The 17,684-nt window shown below is 49.7% G+C and overlaps 1 protein-coding gene across 2 annotated transcripts; it reads right to left on the reverse strand.

Moving 5' to 3' along the window:
- Nucleotides 1-13,559: 13,559 nt before the first annotated feature.
- Nucleotides 13,560-17,306, reverse strand: NEU1 (neuraminidase 1). 2 transcript variants are annotated; one of them, XM_030803102.1, is made up of 6 exons: nucleotides 16,993-17,306; nucleotides 16,374-16,566; nucleotides 15,750-15,823; nucleotides 14,812-14,994; nucleotides 14,415-14,637; nucleotides 13,560-14,318 (listed from the first exon to the last, which is right to left on the reverse strand). In XM_030803102.1, exons 1-6 carry the CDS (start codon nucleotides 17,149-17,151, stop codon nucleotides 14,092-14,094), a joined length of 1,059 nt encoding a protein of 352 aa, XP_030658962.1. In that variant the 5' UTR covers nucleotides 17,152-17,306; the 3' UTR covers nucleotides 13,560-14,091. The 2 variants fall into 2 exon arrangements, with proteins under 2 accessions (XP_030658962.1, XP_003272176.1); XM_003272128.3 differs by having other exon boundaries at nucleotides 15,561-15,823.
- Nucleotides 17,307-17,684: the final 378 nt, after the last annotated feature.

Here is a 17,684-nt window from a genome sequence, read left to right on the forward strand (position 1 = left end):
CTTCTCTACAAAATTAAAAAATTAGCTGTACTCCCAAGCACCTGTAGTCCCAGCTACCTGGGAGGCTGAGATGGAAGGATCACTTGAGCCCAGAAGGTCGAGGCTACAGAGAGCCATGATTGTTCCACTCACTGCTCTCCAGCCTGGGCGACAGACCAAGACCCTGTATCTAAAAGGAAGAAAAAAGAAAACTGGCAAAAACAATGATATTAGCATCTGTATGTACTTATATTTGGTAGGATCATTTCAAAGTATATTAAAGAGATTATGACATTTTATCCCTTTGTATTTGAGCATGCATCTCCAAAAAATAAGGATGTTCATCTGCGTATTCACAATACTATTATACCTGAGAAAAGTAAATTTAATTCCCTAATAGCACTTAATATTCAGGCCAGGTACCATGGCTCACACCTGTAGTCCCAGCACTTTGGAAGGCCGAGGTTGGTGGATTGCTTGAGCCCAGGAGTTCAAGACCAGCGGGGCAACATGGCGAGACCTCATGTCTTCAAAAAATACAAAAATTAGCAGGTGTGGTGGCACACGCCTGTGGTTCCAACTACTCACACGGCTGAGGTGGGAGGATTGCTTGAGCCTGGGAGGTCAAGGCTGAAGTGAGCTATGATTGCACCACTGCACTCCAGGCTGGGTGACAGAGTGAGACCCTGTCTTTAAAAGAAGTGTGTTGTTGAGCACAGTGGCTCACGCCTGTAATCCCAGCACTTTGGGAGGCTGGTGGATCACCTGAGGTCAGGAGTTTGAGACCAGCCTGGCCAACATGGAGAAACCCCATCTCTACTAAAAATACAAAAATTAGCCGGGTGTGGTGGTGAACACCCGTAATCCCAGCTACTCTTGAGAGTCTGAGGCAGGAGAATTACTTGAATCTGGGAGTCGGAGGTTGCAGTGAGCCAAGATCATGCCACTGCACTCTAGCCTGGGTGACAGAGCGAGACTCTGTCTCAAAAAAAAAAAAAAAAAAAAAAAAAAGTGTGTGTGTGAGTGGGGCTGCGGGGAGAGAGTGAGATAGTAGAGGAGGAAAAAGTTTAAAACATTTTGGGAGTTTGGAGAGTTTTTCGTGAAACACAGACTCATCAACCTTTTCATTTTTTCATTCTAATTTTTTTTTTTCTTCAGACAGAGTCTTGCTCTGTTGCCCAGGCTGGAGTGCAGTGGCACCATCTCGGCTCACTGCAAGCTCTGCCTTCTGGGTTCACTCCATTCTCCTGCTTCAGCTTCCCGAGTAGCTGGGACTACAGGCTCCCGCCACCACGCCCGGCTAATATTTTGTATTTTTAGTAGAGACAGGGTTTCACCATTGTTAGCCAGGATGGTCTGGATCTCCTGACCTTGTGATCCGCCCACCTTGGCCTCCCAAAGTGCTGGGATTACAGGCGTGAGCCACCGTGCCCGGCCTAAAAAAATTTTTTATAAAAGTATTTGACCTAATGTGCTGTGGGTTTCTTGTTTGTTTTTGAGACAAGGTCTTGCCCTGTTGTCCAGGTTTGGTGTGGTCTTGGTTCACTACAGCCTCTAACTCCTGGGCTCAAGTGATCCTTTCACCTCAGCTTCCCATGTAGCTGAAACTACAGGTGTGGGCCACTGCCCCAGCTAATTTTTAAATTTTTTGTAGAGATGAGGTCTTTCCATGTTGCCCAGGCTGGTCTCAAACTCCTGGGCTCAAGTGATCTGCCCGTCTTGGCCTTCCAAAGTACTGGGACTGGGATTACAGGCATGAGCCACTGCCTCTGGCCAGCTTTTTTTTTTTTTTGAGACGGAGTTGCGCTCTTGTTGCCCAGGCTGGAGTGCAATGGTGGGATCTCAGCTCATTGCAACCTCCACCTCCTGGGTTCAAGCAATTCTCCTGCCTCAGCCTCCCGAGTGGCTGGGATTACAGGCATGCACCACCATGCCCAGCCAATTTTGTATTTTTTAACAGAATTTTTTTTTTTTTTTTGAGACAGTTTCACTCTGTTGCCCAGGCTGGAGTGCAGTGGCGTGATCTCGGCTCACTTCAGCCTTCCCCTCTCGGGTTCAAGCGATTCTGCTGCCTCAGCCTCCTCAGTAGCTGGGATTACAGGCACGCACCACCACGCCTGGCTAATTTTTATATTTTTAGTAGAGACGGGGGTTTCACCGTGTTGGTCAGGCTGGTCTCGAACTCCTGACCTCAGGTGATCCACCCGCCTTGGCCTCCCAAAGTGCTGGGTGGCGTGAGCCACCGTGCCCAGACTAATTTTGTATTTTTAGTAGAGACTGGGTTTCTCCATGTTGGTCAGGCTGGTCTTGAACTCCTGACCTCAGGTGATTCACCCGCCTTGGCCTCCCAAAATGCTGGGATTACAGACATGAGCCACCGCGCCCGGCCTCTTTTTTTTTTTTTTTTTTTTTTTTGAGACAGAGTCTCACTGTGTCACCAGGCTGGAGTGCACTGGTGTGATCTCGGCTTACTGCAATCTCTGCCTCCCAGGTTCAAGTGATTCTTCTGCCTCAGCCTCCCGAGTAGCTGAGACTACAGGGGCACGCCACCACGCCCAGCTAATTTTTGTATTTTTAGTAGAGACCAGCCTGGTCAACATGGTGAAAACCCATCTCTATTAAAAATACAAAAAATTAGCCGGGTGTGGTGGTGGGCACCTATAATCCCAAATGCTCAGGAGGCTGAGGCAGGAAAATCACTTGAACCTGGGACACGGAGGTTGCAGTGAGTCGAGATCATGCCACTGCACTCCAGCCTGCCTGGGCAACAGAGCAAGACTGTGTCTCAAAAAAAAAAAAAAAAAATAGAAAAAATCCCAGAATATTAGGAAAAGGAAGACCTATACTTCTACTGTGATAATTTGAGTCTGTCGTAGGTTTTTTTTGTTGTTGTTGTTGAAAAGATGTCCAAGCCGTTGCTTTGATCTTCCTTCCCAATCCTTTCTTGGGCAAAAATTATTAGATGGCTATGGGTGGGCAGGCCTGTAACTCTAGCACTTTGGGAGGCTGGGTGAGTGGGGTGGTCAAGGATCACTTGAGCCCAGGAGTTTAAGACCAGCCTGGGCAACATAGTGGGACCCTGTTTCTACAAAAATAAAAATATTAGCTGGGCTCAGTGGCACGTGCCTGTAGTCCCAGTTACTCAGGAGGCTGAGGTGGGAGGATTGCTTGAACCCAGGTGGTCAAGGTTGCAGTGAGCTGTGATCATGCTACTGCACTCCAGCCTGGGTGACAGAGTAAGACCCTATCTCAAAAAAAAAAAAAAAAAAAATACTGACTTTTTCCTATTCCCTCCTTGTCATGACTTTTGGTTGGAAGGATTACATTAGCAAAAAAGTATCCATGGTCCCTGGTCCCTAGTATTTGCTGTTCAGGTCAGTGTTCATTGTTACTGTCTCTTTCCATTATTTAAGGGACAGCTGAGAAGACAGAGAGCCTGAGCTGGTTTAATCCTAAGCAAAGGGGCTGGGAGTGGGGATGAATGTGTGAAGGGAAGGAGGGCCATGCAAGGTGAAAGGGGATGTTGGGGAAGGGGTTTCATGCTAGAATTTGGCTGCTGATCCAGCGGGCACTCACCAGGCTATGATGTGCAAAGTCCACTGTAAAAAGAAAACAAAACTTCAGGACTCTAAGTTTATGCCAAGGGGGAAGTTAAGCCTTGGAGATTGAGTCATGTAGCATGTTTGCAATTCTGCTTCTTATAGACTCTCTTCCTCATTGCTCTTGTTCTATAATGAGACCTCCTTTCCAATCACTGATCTTTGTTGTAGATTAACTGCCTCCTTTATTGTCCTGTACCTGACTCAGACCAGATGGCACCGAAGACTCCATGACTATTGCATCTTCAGTGTGGAATGTAAAAAACACCTTCCCCTACCCCCCAAAAAAAGAAAAAAAACTGACTAATCAGATCATTGTAACTATGCAATAAGCCTTACCATAGAACTGAGAGGTGACAGCGTGCTGGCAAGCCCTCGCAGCCCTTGCTGGCTCTCGGCTCCTCCTCGGCCTCGGCGCCCATTCTGGCCACGCTTGAGGAGCCCTTCAGCCCGCCACTGCACCGTGGGAGCCCTTCTCTGGGCTGGCCGAGGCCGGAGCCAGCTCCCTCCGCTTGCGGGGAGGTGTGGAGGGAGAGGCGCGGGTGGGAACCGGGGCTGCACGGGGCGCTTGTGGGCCAGCGTGAGTTCCAGGTGGGCGTGGGCTCGGCCGCCCCGCAAGCCCCGGGCAGTGGGGGGCTTAGCACCTGGGCCAGCAGCTGCTGTGCTCGATTTCTCGCCGGGCCTTAGCTGCCTCCCCACAGGGCAGGGCTTGGGACCTGCAGCCTGCCATGCCTGAGCCCCGCCCCCGCCGTGGGCTCCTGCGCGGCCCGAGCCTCCCCGACGAGCGCCGCCCCCTACTCCACGGCTCCCAGTCCCATCAACCGCCCAAGGGCTGAGGAGTGCAGGCGCATGGTGCGGGACTGGAAGGCAGCTCCACCTGTGGCCCCAGTGCAGGATCCACTGGGTGAAGCCAGCTGGGCTCCTGAGTCTGGTGGGGACTTGGAGAACCTTTATGTCTAGCTCAGGGATTGTAAATAATACACCAATGGGCACTCTGTATCTAGCTCAAGGTTTGTAAATACACCAATCAGCACCCTGTGTCTAGCTCAGGGTTCGTGAAGGCACCAATCGACACTGTATCTAGCTAATCTGGTGGGGATGTGGAGAACTTTTGTGTTGACACTCTGTATCTAGCTAATCTAGCTAGTCTAGCTAATCTAGTGGGGACATGGAGAACTTTTGTGTCTAGCTCAGGGATTGTAAACACACCAATCAGCACCCTGTCAAAACGGACCAATCAGCTCTCTCTGTAAGATGGACCATCAGCAGGATGTGGGTGGGGCCAGATAAGGGAATAAAGGCAGGCTGCCGGAGGTCGCAGTGGCAACCCACTCCAGTCACCTTCCATGCTGTGGAAGGCTTGTTCTTTCGCTCTTTGCAATGTATCTTGCTGCTGCTCACTCTTTGGGTCCATACTGCCTTTATGAGCTGTGACACTCACTGCGAAGGTTTGCAGCTTCACTCCTAAAGCCAGAGAGACCATGAACCCACCAGGAGGAACAAACAACTCCAGACACGTCACCTTTAAGAACTGTAACACGCACCGCGAGGGTCTGTGGCGTCATTCTTTAAGTCAGTGAGACCAAGAACCCACCAATTCCGGACACAGAATGATGTTGAAATTCTGCTAAGCTTCCATACACTTTATGTCTATATAAATGATCCCAAACTTCTACACTTTGGAACATGGACTTCTATTCTTTGGAATCTGCACCTCTAGGTGGACCACTTCCTCAACATTTGCACTTGGATAAACTCTTTAAACTAGATTCTAGGCCTGGTACAGTGGTACATGCCTGCAGTTCCAGCTACTCTAGGAGGCTGAGGCAGGAGGATCCCTTGAACCTCAGAGTCTGAATCTAACCTGGGCAACATAGCAAGACTCCATCTCTAAAACAAAGACAACAACACTAGATTCTCAGCTTTTGTTTGTTTAAGACAGAGTCTCGCTCTGTCTTCCAGACTGGAGTGCAGTGGTACGACCTTGGCTCACTGTAACCTCTGCCTCCCGGGTTCAAGCGATTCTCCTTCCTCAGTCTCCTGAATAGCTGGGACTACAGGTGTGACCCACAACGCCCAGCTAATTTTTGTATTTTTAGTAGAGACGGGGTTTCACCATGTTGACTAGGATGGTCTTGAACTCCTGACCTCAGGTGATCCGCCTGCCTCTGCCTCCCAAAGTGCTGGGATTACAGGTGTGAGCCACAGCGCCTGGCCTAGATCCTGAACTTTTTAATTATTTTTTAGATTGATACCACTTACCCCCATTTTTTTTTTTTTTTTTTTTTTTTTTTAAGGCAGAGTCTCGCTCCGCAGCCCAGGCTGGAGTGCAATGGCACGATCTCAGCTCACTGCAATCTCCACCTCCCAGGTTCAAGCGATTATCCTGCCTCAGCCTCCCGAGTAGCTGGGATCGTAGGTGCCTGTCACTACGTCTGGCTAATTTTTTGAATTTTTAGTAGAGACAGTATTTCACCACGTTGGCCAGACTGGTCTCGAACTCCTGACTTCAAGTGATCCCCTGCCTCAGCCTCCCAAAGTGCTAGGATTAGAGGCGTGAGCCACCGTGCCCAGCCAACTTGCCCCAATTTTTAAATAACTTATTTTATTTTATTTTTTAAATATTTCCTTGGCCAGGTGCGGTGGCTCATGCCTGTAATCCCAGCACTTTGAGAGGCTGAGGCGGGCGTATTGCCTGAGGTCAGGAGTTCGAGACCAGTCTGGCCAACATGGTGAAACCCGGTCTCTACTAAAAATACCAAAAAATTAGCCGGGCATGGTGGCAGGCACCTGTAATCCCAGCTACTTAGGAGGTTGAGGCAGGGGAATTGCTAGAACCAGCGAGGCAGAGATTGCGGTGAGCCAAGATTGTGCCACTGCACTCCAGCCTGGGCAACAGAGCGAGACTCCGTCTCAAAAAAAAAAAAAAATTTCCTCACAGAGTAGAGCTAACTCATAAGCAGTGTGCCCAGAGTCGGCCCACATTGTCCCATTGGTACAGACAAGCTCTTTCCCCTTTCAGTCTCCTGCCACTTCTCCCAATCTCCTGTGTTTTTTTTTTTTTGAGATGCAGTCTTGCTCTGTCGCCCAGGCTGGAGGGCAGTGGCGTAATCTCGGCTCACTGCAACCTCTGCCTCCCAGGTTCAAGTGAGTCTCCTGCCTCAGGCTCCCAAGTAGCTGGGACTACAGGCGTGTGCCACCACATCTGGCTAATATTTGTATTTTTAGTAGAGATGGGGTTTTACCATGTTGGCCAGGCTGGTCTAGAACCCCTGACCTCATGATCCGCCCGCCTCGGCCTCCCAAAGTGCTGGGATTACAGGCATGAGCCACTGAGCCTGATCCTTCCCTGTGTATTAGAAAAAAAAAAGCTCAAAAAAAAAAAAGGTTCTTTTAACTATTTCTGCAACTTTGACGTACATATAATTCATTTTAGCTGGACATTTGCACTTGTTTAAAAATTCTAACCCTGGTTTTCAAACTTAAACGTATTAGGAATCACCCAGAAAGCTTGTTAATGCCTGGTGGCTCCAATGCCAGAGCTTCAGATTCCATGGGTCTGTGAAGAGGGAGGAAAGGTCAAGCTTTTTTTCTTTTTTGAAGGTTTTTTGTTTTGGTTTGGTGTTTTGGAGATGAGTTCTCACTCTGTCACCTAGGTTGGTGTACAGTGGTGCAGTCATAGCTCACTACTGCCTCGAACTCCTGGGGTCAAAGAGATCAAGCCATCCTCCCATGTAGCTAGGATTATAGGTGTGCATTACCATGCCTGGCTAATTTTTAAATTTTTTAGACATGGGGTATTGCCATGTTGTCCAGGCTGCCCTTGAATTTGATCATCCTGCGTTGGTCTCCCGAAGTGCTAGCATTACAGATCTGAGCCACCACACCTCGCCAGGAAGGTAGTGTCTCTCTCTCAAGCCTCCCAGCACTTCTATTTCTAACAGGCAGTAGTTCATGGATCAGACATTCATAGTGTCCTTTCCTCTTTGTCTTCCACTATTTCTGAGAAATAAAATTGTCAGCAAAACTTTGTAAGATGTGCTTTATTTATTTATTTAGAGACAGAGTCTCACTCTGTTACCCAGACTGGGGCACAATCATTGCTTACGCAGCCTTGAAATCCTGGGCTCAAGTGGTCCTCCTGCCTCAGCCTCCTGAGTAGTTTGGACTGCAGGCATGCACCACCATGCCCAGTTAGTTTTATTTTCTGTGGAGATGGGGTCTCACTATGTTGCCCAGGCTGATCTCAAACTCCTGGCCTCAGGCGATCCTCCCACCTCAGCTTCCCAAAGTACTGAGATTACAAGCATGAACCACTGTGACTGGCCGCAGTTTGTAGTGCTATTAGACATGCAGCTGGCATCCCAATTGCTGCAGATCCTGCACTCCATTCTTCCTTGCTTCACCTCTGTTTAGTGATCTGCATTAGAAAGGCGAACCCCACAACCACATTACCTATATTGCTCTACCCCTGCTTCCGACAGTCCCTCTGTATGTGTGTCTCATGAAGTAACAATGTGGTTTACTGACCAAGGAAAGTATTACATCAGTTTACTCTCAAAAACACTAATTAAAGGAGAAAGTTAAGCATTTATCTTGCCTTTCATATATAAACCATGTTTCAGGGTAATCAGGGTAACCAACTAGCCTTGATGAACTTTTTTTTTTTTTTTTTTTGAGACAAAGTCTTGCACTGTCGCCCAGGCTGGAGTGCGGTGGTGTGATCTCAGCTCCCTGCAACCTCTACCTCCCTGGCTCAAGTGATTCTTGTGCTCAGCCTCCCGAGTAGCTGGGACTACAGGCATGTGCCACCATGCCCGGCTAATTTTTGTTTTTTTGTTTGTTTGTTTTTTGAGATGGAGTCTTGCGCTGTTGCCCAGGCTGGAGTGCAATGGCGCCATCTCGGCTCACTGCAACCTTCCGCCTCCTGGGTTCAAGCAATTATCCTGCCACAGCCTTCCTAGTAGCTGGGATTACAGGCGTCTGCCACCACGCCCGGCTAATTTTTTTTTTTTTTTTTTTTTTTGAGACAGAGTTGTGCTTTTGCCCAGGCTGGAGTGCAGTGGCGCGATCTTGGCTCACTGCAGGTTCCCCCGGGGTTCACACCATTCTCCTGCCTCAGCCTCCCAAGTAGCTGGGACTACAGGCGCCTGCCACCTCGCCCGGCTAATTTTTTGTATTTTTAGTAGAGACGGGGTTTCACCATGTTAGCCAGGATGGTCTCGATCTCCTGACCTCGTGATCCACCCGCCTCGGCCTCCCAAAGTGCTGGGATTACAGGCGTGAGCCACGGCGCCCGGCTTGTATTTTTAGTAGAGACAGGGTTTCACCATGTTGGCGAGGCTGGTGTCAAACTCCTGACCTCAGGTGATCCACCCACCTCGGCCTCCCCAAGTGCTTGGATTACAGGCGTGAGCCACTGCACCCGGCCTAATTTTTGTATTTTTTAGTAGAGATGAGGTTTTGCCATGTTCGCCAGGCTGGTCTTGAACTCCTGAGCTCAGATGATCTGCCTACCTTGGCCTCCCAAAGTGCTAGGATTACAGGTATGAGCCACCGTGCCCTGCCGATGAGCTTTTTACTGAGGAATTCCAACCAATAAATGAAGAAGAAATAAGATAATTTTAAAATCACCTTTGTGCAACCCCTCATAACATAACTGAATCTGACAAAACTCATCTGTGGATCAAACTGTCAGTTGAAAGGTTGACGGGGAAACTTACAAGAGAGAGGTCAGGCTATAGCTATCTGAACCCACGGCTCAATCACAGCTTGAGTCAGAGAGGGACAAGCAGACAGTGCAGGTATAATAGGAAGCACTTAGGAAGGACTCTTATTCCTCCAAAATGGAATGTGAATCCAATTAGACCTTCAGAGGTTTGATAACTAAAATATAAGGGATGAAGAAAGAAATTAAATGACACCGACAAAGCAAACTGACAAATCCAGAGAGTGAGACATTCTACAGGACGAATAACCCTGTTCTGCATAGATGGCATTTAAAAAAAAAAAAAAAGGGGGAAGAGGAGGTGGACTACTGTAGATTAAGCCATTTAAGAGACATCAAAATGCAATGTGAGCCAAGTGTGGTGGCACAAGCCTGTAGTCATAGCTACTTGGCTAAGGCAGGAGAGAATGCATGAGCCCAGGAGTTAGAGACCAGCCTGGACAACAGCGAGACTCTGTCTCTACAAAAAGAAAAAGTAAAGCCAATGTGTAGATTCTTTTTGGATCCTGATTCAAACAAATCATCTATAAATACTTTTGAGATATTTGATGTAATTTGGATAATGACGGTATTAGATGATGACACAGAGTTATTGTTAATTTTTTGGGTCTTCATTGGCATTGTGGTTATATAACCAAACATTCAATTTATTTATTTTATTTATTTATTTATTTTTATTTATTTATTTATTTTGAGATGGAGTCTCGCTCTGTGTCCAAGCTGGAGTGCAGGGGCACCGTCTCGGCTCACTGCAACCTCTGCCTCCCGGATTCATGCAATTCTCCTGCCTCATCCTCCAGAGTAGCTGGGAATACAGGTGCCCGCCACCATGCCCAGCTAATTTTTGTATTTTTAGTAGAGACGGGGTTTCTGCCACCAGGCCCAGCAATTTTATTTATTTATTTATTTATTTATTTATTTATTTATTTATTTTTAGTAGAGACGGGGTTTCACCATGTTGGCCAGGCTGGTCTCGAACTCCTGACCTCAGGTGATCCACCTACCTCGGCCTCCCAAAGTGCTGGGATTATAGGCATGAGTCAGTGTGCCCGGCCAAAAGTTCATTTTAAAGAATGAGACATGGCCAGGCGCGGTGGCTCACACCTGTAATCCCAGCACTTTGGGAGGCCGAGGTGGGTGGATCATGAGGTCAGGAGATAGAGACCATCCTGGCTAGGGGCGCGGTGGCTCACGCTTGTAATCCAGCACTTGGGGGCGAGGGGGGATCGCGAGGTCAGGAGATCGAGACCACGGTGAAACCCGTCTCTATAAAAATACAAAAAATTAGCCGGGCGTGGTGGCGGGCGCCTGTAGTCCCAGCTACTCGGAGAGGCTGAGGCAGGAGAATGGCGTGAACCCGGGAGGTGGAGCTTGCAGTGAGCCGAGATTGCGCAACTGCACTCCAGCCTGGGTGACAGAGCGAGACTCCGTCTCAAAAAAAAAAAAAAAAAAAAAAAAAGACATCCTGGCTAACATGGTGAAACCCATCTCTACTAAAAAAAAAAAAAAAATACAAAAAAATTAGCCGGGCATGGTGGTCGGCGCCTGTAATCCCAGCTACTCGAGAGGCTGAGGCAGGAGAATGGCATGAACCTGGGAGGCGGAGGTTGCAGTGAGCCGAGATTGTGCCACTGCACTCCAGCCTGGGCAACAGAGCAAGACTCCATCTCCAAAAAAAAAAAAAAAAAAAAATGAGACGCATACTTAATAATGTAGGGGAGAATGTCATGAGGATGAGGTCTGGGATTTGCTTTAAAATACTTCAGCAAAAGAAAGGAAAAGAAAAAAGGAACAGAAGCAAATGTGGCAACATCTTGATAACTGTCGGAACTGGACGTTGGGTACATGGGGTTCATTAAACTCTTTACTTTTGTGTGTTTTTACAAATGTCTCTAAATAAAAAAAATTAAATATTACATTACTGATCACAAATTCTGGATAAAATATAACAAAATTATACTATGCCTTGACATATACTGGGATTATTCTATGGCTTCCATCAGATAGAATACATTATCTCAACATTTCTTGGAGAAGCAGTTGAAAGTAAAACAAACCTCTAACTGCAAATGAATGTGGCCCTCAGCCCACAGTCTTTAACTTTTTTTTTTTTTGAGACGGAGTCTTGCTCTGTCACCCAGGCTGGAGTGCAGTGGTGTGGTCTTGGCTCACTGCAACCTCCGTCTCTCGAGTTCAAGCAATTCTTTTGCCTCAGCTTCCCGAGTAGCTGGGATTACAGGCACTTGCCACCATGCCTGGCTAGTTTTTGTATTTTTAGTAGAGACGGGGTTTCACCATGATGGCCAGGCTGGACCTTGTCATCCGCCCGCCTTGGCCTCCCAAAGTGATGGGATTACAGGCGTGAGCCACCACGCCCGGCCTTTTAACTTTTTTTTTTTGAGACGGAATCTCGCTCCTTCGCCCAGGCTGGAGTGCAGTGGCCTGATCTCAGCTCACTGCAAGCTCCACTTCCCAGGTTCACGCCATTCTCCTGCCTCAGCCTCCCGAGTAGCTGGGACTACAGGCACCCGCTACCACGCCTGGCTAATTTTTTGTATTTTTAGTAGAGACATGGGTTTCACCGTGTTGGCCAGGATGGTCTCGATCTTCCGACCTCGTGATCCACCCGCCTCGGCCTCCCAAAGTGCTGGGATTACAGGCGTGAGCCACTGCGCCCGGCCTCTTTAACTTTCTTAACATCTCATCTAGGCACTGCATTTTCCTTCCACATGGCGGAAAGCAAGGGCTCTCCCACTCACCTGCAGGCTGCCCAGATTCTTTTCATAAGCATCTGCCTGGGGAATATTTTCTTACATAATTTGCCATAGGAAGTGCTCACTTCCCTGTCAGGCTAGTCAGGACAGGATTCCCATCTGCATTTCACACACTTGCACCCTATTTCATGGAGCATAGTATCCTACCCCGTGTTAGAAATATAAAACAGCGTGGATTTTTTTTTTTTTCCAGACAGAGTCTCATTCTGTCGCCAAGGCTGGTGTGCAGTGGTGTGATCTCAGCTCACTGCAAACTCCGCCTCCTGGTTCAAGCGATTCTCTTGCCTCAGCCATCTGAGTAGCTGGGACTATAGGTGCAAGCGAACACGCCTGGCTAGTTTTTGTATTTTTAGTAGAGACGGGATTTCACCATATTGGCCAGGCTGGTCTCGAACTCCTGAAGTTGTGATCCGCCCACCTCGGCCTCCCAAAGTGCTGGGATTATAGGTGTGAGCCACCACGCTTTGCCAAGTGTGGATTTTAAAATATCTTATAGGCTGGGTGCAGTAGCTCAAGCCTGGAATCCCAGCACTTTGAGAGAACATGGCCGGCAGATTGCTTGAGCTCAGCAGTTTGAGACCAACCTAGGCAATATAGTGAGACTTTGTCTCTACTAAAAATTAAAAAAATAGCCGGCTGGCACCGTGGCTCACGCTTGTAATCCCAACACTTTGGGAGGCCGAGGTGGGCAGATCAACTGAGGCCAGGAGTTCAAGACCAGCCTGGCCAACATGGTGAAACCCCGTCTCTACTAAAAATACAAAAATTAGCCGGGCGTGGTGGCGGGCACCTGTGGTCCCAGCTACTCAGGAGGCTGAGGCAGGAGAATCGCTTGAACCTGGGAGGCAGAGGTTGCAGTGAGCCGAGATCGCGCCACTGCACTCTAGCCTGGGCGACAGAGCAAGACTCCGTCTCAAAAAAATAAAAATAAAAATAAAAAATAAAAAATATCTTATGGCGCTCCCTTCATACCCCTTACACCTGTGAAGATCAACCTGTTTCTCAGTGATAAGAAGGAATGTAGTCTGGGTGTGGAGGCTCATAGCTGTAACCTCAGCACTTTGGGAAGCTGAGGCATGAGGACTGCTTAAGCAGAGGAGTTCCATACCAGCCTGGGCAACATAGCGCAACCTTGTCTGTACTAAAAATAAAAAAAAAATTAACCAGGCATGGTGTCACCCACCTGTAGTCCCAACTACTCCGGAGACTGAGATCTGAGGATCACTTGAGCCCAGGAGGTTGAGGCTTCAGTGAGCCGTGAGTATGCAACTGCACTCCAGCCTGGGTGACAGAGCGAGCCCTGTCTCAAAAGAAGCAACAACAAAAAAAGAGGGAATGTCAAAAGGAAAACAGGATTTGATTTGCCGAAGTCAGATTTTCACAGGCAATATGCACATCAGCTCTCTCCCCAGAAACCACCCAGGCTTACAAGGATACATGAGGAAAACAGACATGAAGATGTGTATTGACAGAACCATAGAGACTCTACAAATATTTATTATTCTTCATTAAAAATTTTAAGTTACAAACATTTTGATTGATAAATAGTTAATCGTGGTGGTGCACCTAGTCCTTACTCTGAAACCAAATATCCTGCCATCTGGGGACTTTCACCAGCCCTGTCGAAAGCGATTATCTTACCCCAACACCAAAGAGGAGGCTCAGCCTTCCCCAGTTCCCTGAGTTCACATTTATTCAATTCTACATCTCCCTAGCCCTGCCCAACAGGACTAATCAATGTCCCGGGAGGGCAGAGAGGGTGATGGGGCCACATTTAGCCATATGGGAAGACCGTATTCTCAGATGAGGGCAGGACTTTTTTGTGGGAGAGGACGCCTGGCTTTCAGTCCTAAAGGAAGTGATTTCCCTGGTAAAGGGAAGGTGATTTTGTCAAGGCTGGAGTCTAAAGGAAGATGGAACTGTCTTTCAGGCATCTCCAGCAGACCCTCTACAGACCCGTGGTCCTGAAGGCAGAGTCCTGGGCCTAATACCCCTGTGGCAGCCGCACAGCTCAGAGCGTCCCATAGACACTGATTTTGGCCACGGAGATGCTCTCTGTGTAGTGGTTCCGGCCTTTCTCATACAGGACGTAGAGCTGGGGGGCCTGCTCTTCTCCATCCATGCTGCCCTCCAGGGTTGCCAGGGATGAGTAGCCACTGGGGCCTGGCCATAGCTGGACTGTCTCTTTCCGCCATGAGGTACCATTGCTGAAGCTCCAGCGCAGGGTCAGGTTCACTCCTGGGGAGAACAGGAGAGTCAGGGGGAGAGGGTCTCTGCCCAGGCCTTGTCTAGACACAGGGCTCTCCCTGCTGACCCCGCCCATGAGGCACTTACGGAACTCTGGATGTGCTGGGTTGGAGAAGAAGACAATGCCAGAGCTGGTGACTACAGCTCCTGCAGCTACCACAGGGTCCACGAGCTCAGGGTCGAAGGTCACATCACGGGGCCTCAGTGTGTCACAGGCATCATAGCTGCGGAGGACAATTCGGCAGTGGCAGTGGTAGTTGTTCTGGTTTCGGGCATTGATGACGACTGAGCCATCTGGGAGCTCATAGGGCTGAGGGGAGAGGACAGGACCTCAGGGAGGGAACAGGGAAAATGCCCTGTCCCCGAGAGGAGCAAGGGTGTGTGGCACTAAGCTGAGCAGTCAGACCTTGGGTCTGTGTGTGAAATGATGCTCTGGAGGGCAGGGAGGGTCAAATGGGTAGGGAACATCTCATGGACTCCTGACCTGGCATTCATCAGGATTGAAATCATTTTCCTGCTTGGGCTGACCGTAGGGGATGCCGCTGACCCCACTTCCGTAGCGCCAGGAGGCACCATGATCATCGCTGAGGAGACAGAAGACTCCATCCCGCTCCAGCGTTCCATGGCCACACACAATGAGGCGGCCCTTCCGTGGCTCCCGCTGTTTCTGTGGGAAAGGGAATTGGGTGTCACAGAAGGAGACTCTAGGGGCTCAGAGGCAGGGACAGGGAACCCACCACTTCCCAAATGCAATCACATGTATGGTCCCCTTCAGTTCAGCCCTTGCTCACTGAGGGTTCCAGTCGGATCCCATAAACGCACACCCTGTTTGAATTAAGAAGCTCTCCCAGGGTGTACAGCTGGACACGTGCACCAGGGGCCCAGCCACAGGGTGCACGAGAGCTTAAACCCAACCTGTGCTCACTCGCCAAGCTGTGCACCCTGGCACAGGCTTGTATCTGTCCAAAGAGGCAGTGCCTTTTTCTACTTTGCATGAGGGTATTGCATGGACTAGCACAGTCCTGTTGACAATGCCAAATGGGAAGCCAATGGCAAAGTTCCCTCTTCTCCTGAGAATGTGTTCCTACCAGGACGCCCTGTCTTTCAAGGAATCCCACCCAAGCCAGAAAATCTGACTTCAGAGAATCTTCCCCTTGGAAAGGAGTCCATTTGGGGGCATCCCTCAGACTCTCCACAAGGCAGCCCTCTCCATCTATCTCCTAGGACAGAGACCTGAATACCAGAGCCCGGTCCAGGGGCAAACACTTCAGTGCCAATATCCAGGGAGAGATTCCGGGGTGTGCTCCAGGAAACACCATCATCCTTGCTCCATACCAACATGGTAGAGGCCACCTGGCAGCCGGCCTTGTGAGCACAAACGGAGTAGAAAAGAAATACCACTCCTGTCTCAACATCGCTCACCACCGCCCCAAGGTTCAGCCCGTCGGGGACATCCCCGTCATTGACAATGAACGCTGTAGGAGACCATGTGCTGCCTGAAAAAAAAGTGGAGGAAGAAACCCAGAGTGAGCACTCTGCAGGTACCCTTTCTACCACTTCCCGTTAATTTCCCACCTCCTGCTAGGGACCCAGGCCTTCCGATGGTCCCAGGGTGCAATCCAACACTTGCACTATCTATACCTCTTGTCCTGTTTTATTTTTCTCCATTGCATTTGTCACCTTGCAACAGACAAAAAAGTTTACTTGTTTATTATGCTTGTCTGTCTCCTTCCAATAGAATTTAAATCCTGTGAGGGCAGAGATTTTTGGTCTGTTTTGTTCGTGGCTATATTCATTAAACCTAAAATAGTGCCTGTTATAGGTATAGAGTACCCAATAAATGTTTGCTAAGTGAATGTCCAACTCCTTGGTGATCCCAATTTCCAGATCACTGTCCTAGACACTTGCCCTTCTCAGGTTCCCCCTACCCCTCAGGGACTCAGGCAACCAACCCTCTAAGTTCCCCTATCCTCAGGGCCCTTGGGCCCATTGGGCTGCCCACCCATCCAACCTAGCACCGGCTCTTTCACCCAAGCATCTTTATACCCTGGTCCATGGACCTCCGCAGGGCGATGAACTTGGCCCCCTCATCGGATGAGGACATTTTCCTCGCCTCAGCAAAGGCGAGAAGAGTGCCCCGCGGAGTGGCTGTGATGAGCGGGATGCGGAAGGTGTCCACTGAGCCGATCTGTCTCCCGCTCACCCACAGCAGTTGCTCCATGGTCACCAGCGGCTGCACCTGTCATGGGAGGAGGAAGGGTCAACAAAGACAAACTTGTCTTGGGGGTTTTAGGAACTCACGTTCCGATGGGAGAGGGAGGATCTAATGGGGATCCCGAGTAGGGGATGGGGTCCCAGAACAAGAAAGAGGAACACGAAGGACAGTTTGGAGCGAAGCTGGCAGCTCGGAGCAGGGGAGGGCCTACGAAAGGAGAAGGAGCCTTCAGGGAGGGAAGGGGACCCCAAAAGAGGAAGGGGCTCGAATGAGGAGTAAGACCGGGACCCGGAGAGGGAGAGGGGCTGGGAGCGGTCGGAGGAAACGGGATCTGGGAGAAAGAAAAGGGTCCTGTCGCGGAAAGTCGGCTCAGCCGCCCGCATTCCGGGGGACAGTAGGGGTCGATCCCCTGCGCGGGTCGGGGATGGGGCTATGCAACGGGTGACTCACCAGACCGAAGTCGTTCTCAGCCTTGGACCAGGAGGCTGCCAGAGACAGCAGCAGGAAGATCGCGGCAAACACCCAAATCCTACAGCCTCCCCAGAAGCCCAGAATCCGCGGCCCCCAGCATCTGCCCGGGAGCGCCGTGCTGGGTCGCTCCCCAGTCATCTCTCCCAGCAGCTGCCGCGACCCTGGCAGCTAGACTCCACAGAGTCGGGAGTCAGCTGACCCGGACCCTTTAAAGCGCCGATGTCACCCTTAAGCCCGCCCTGGTCTGGAGGCCCTGCCGCGCTCCCGGACTCTAATTGGTCTTCAAGCAGCTCATCTCCTCTCACGTGATCACGCAGCGTCTCGAAGCTTGCCCTTCCGATTGGCCCTCTTGGAGGCCCGGAGCGCGTGACCCGAACGGGAAGCGGACTGGCTGGGGTGAAGAAGGGACCAGCCGTATTGGGCTTTTTGATTGGCCGCGGCACCAGGACGCGTCATAGGGGCGGGGCCGATTTTAAAGAGCCGGGCGCGGAAAAAAAAGGCCACCTGTCGTCGTGGAGAGAATGAGTCACAGATTTACTGAGAAAACGAAATATCTTTAATAAAATCTTTTTTTGTTTGTTTGTTTTGTTTTGGAGACGGAGTCTGTCACCCAGGTTGGAGTGTAGTGGCGCGATCTCGGCTCACTGCAACCTCTGCCTCCCGGGTTCAAG

The sequence above is a fragment of the Nomascus leucogenys genome, chromosome 22a, assembly GCF_006542625.1.
Source record: "Nomascus leucogenys isolate Asia chromosome 22a, Asia_NLE_v1, whole genome shotgun sequence".
NCBI lineage: Eukaryota > Metazoa > Chordata > Mammalia > Primates > Hylobatidae > Nomascus > Nomascus leucogenys.

Excerpts from the sequence above, each read along its gene's own strand:
- NEU1 (XM_003272128.3), bottom strand. The coding sequence starts at position 17,151 with ATGACTGGGGAGCGACCCAGCACGGCGCTCCCGGGCAGATGCTGGGGG. Across the intron at positions 14,638-14,811 it reads TCAATCCTGATGAATGCCAG|CCCTATGAGCTCCCAGATGG; the intron begins GTCAGGAGTCCA and ends CTCTCCCCTCAG. Across the intron at positions 14,319-14,414 it reads CCCAGCACATCCAGAGTTCC|GAGTGAACCTGACCCTGCGC; the intron begins GTAAGTGCCTCA and ends TGTTCTCCCCAG.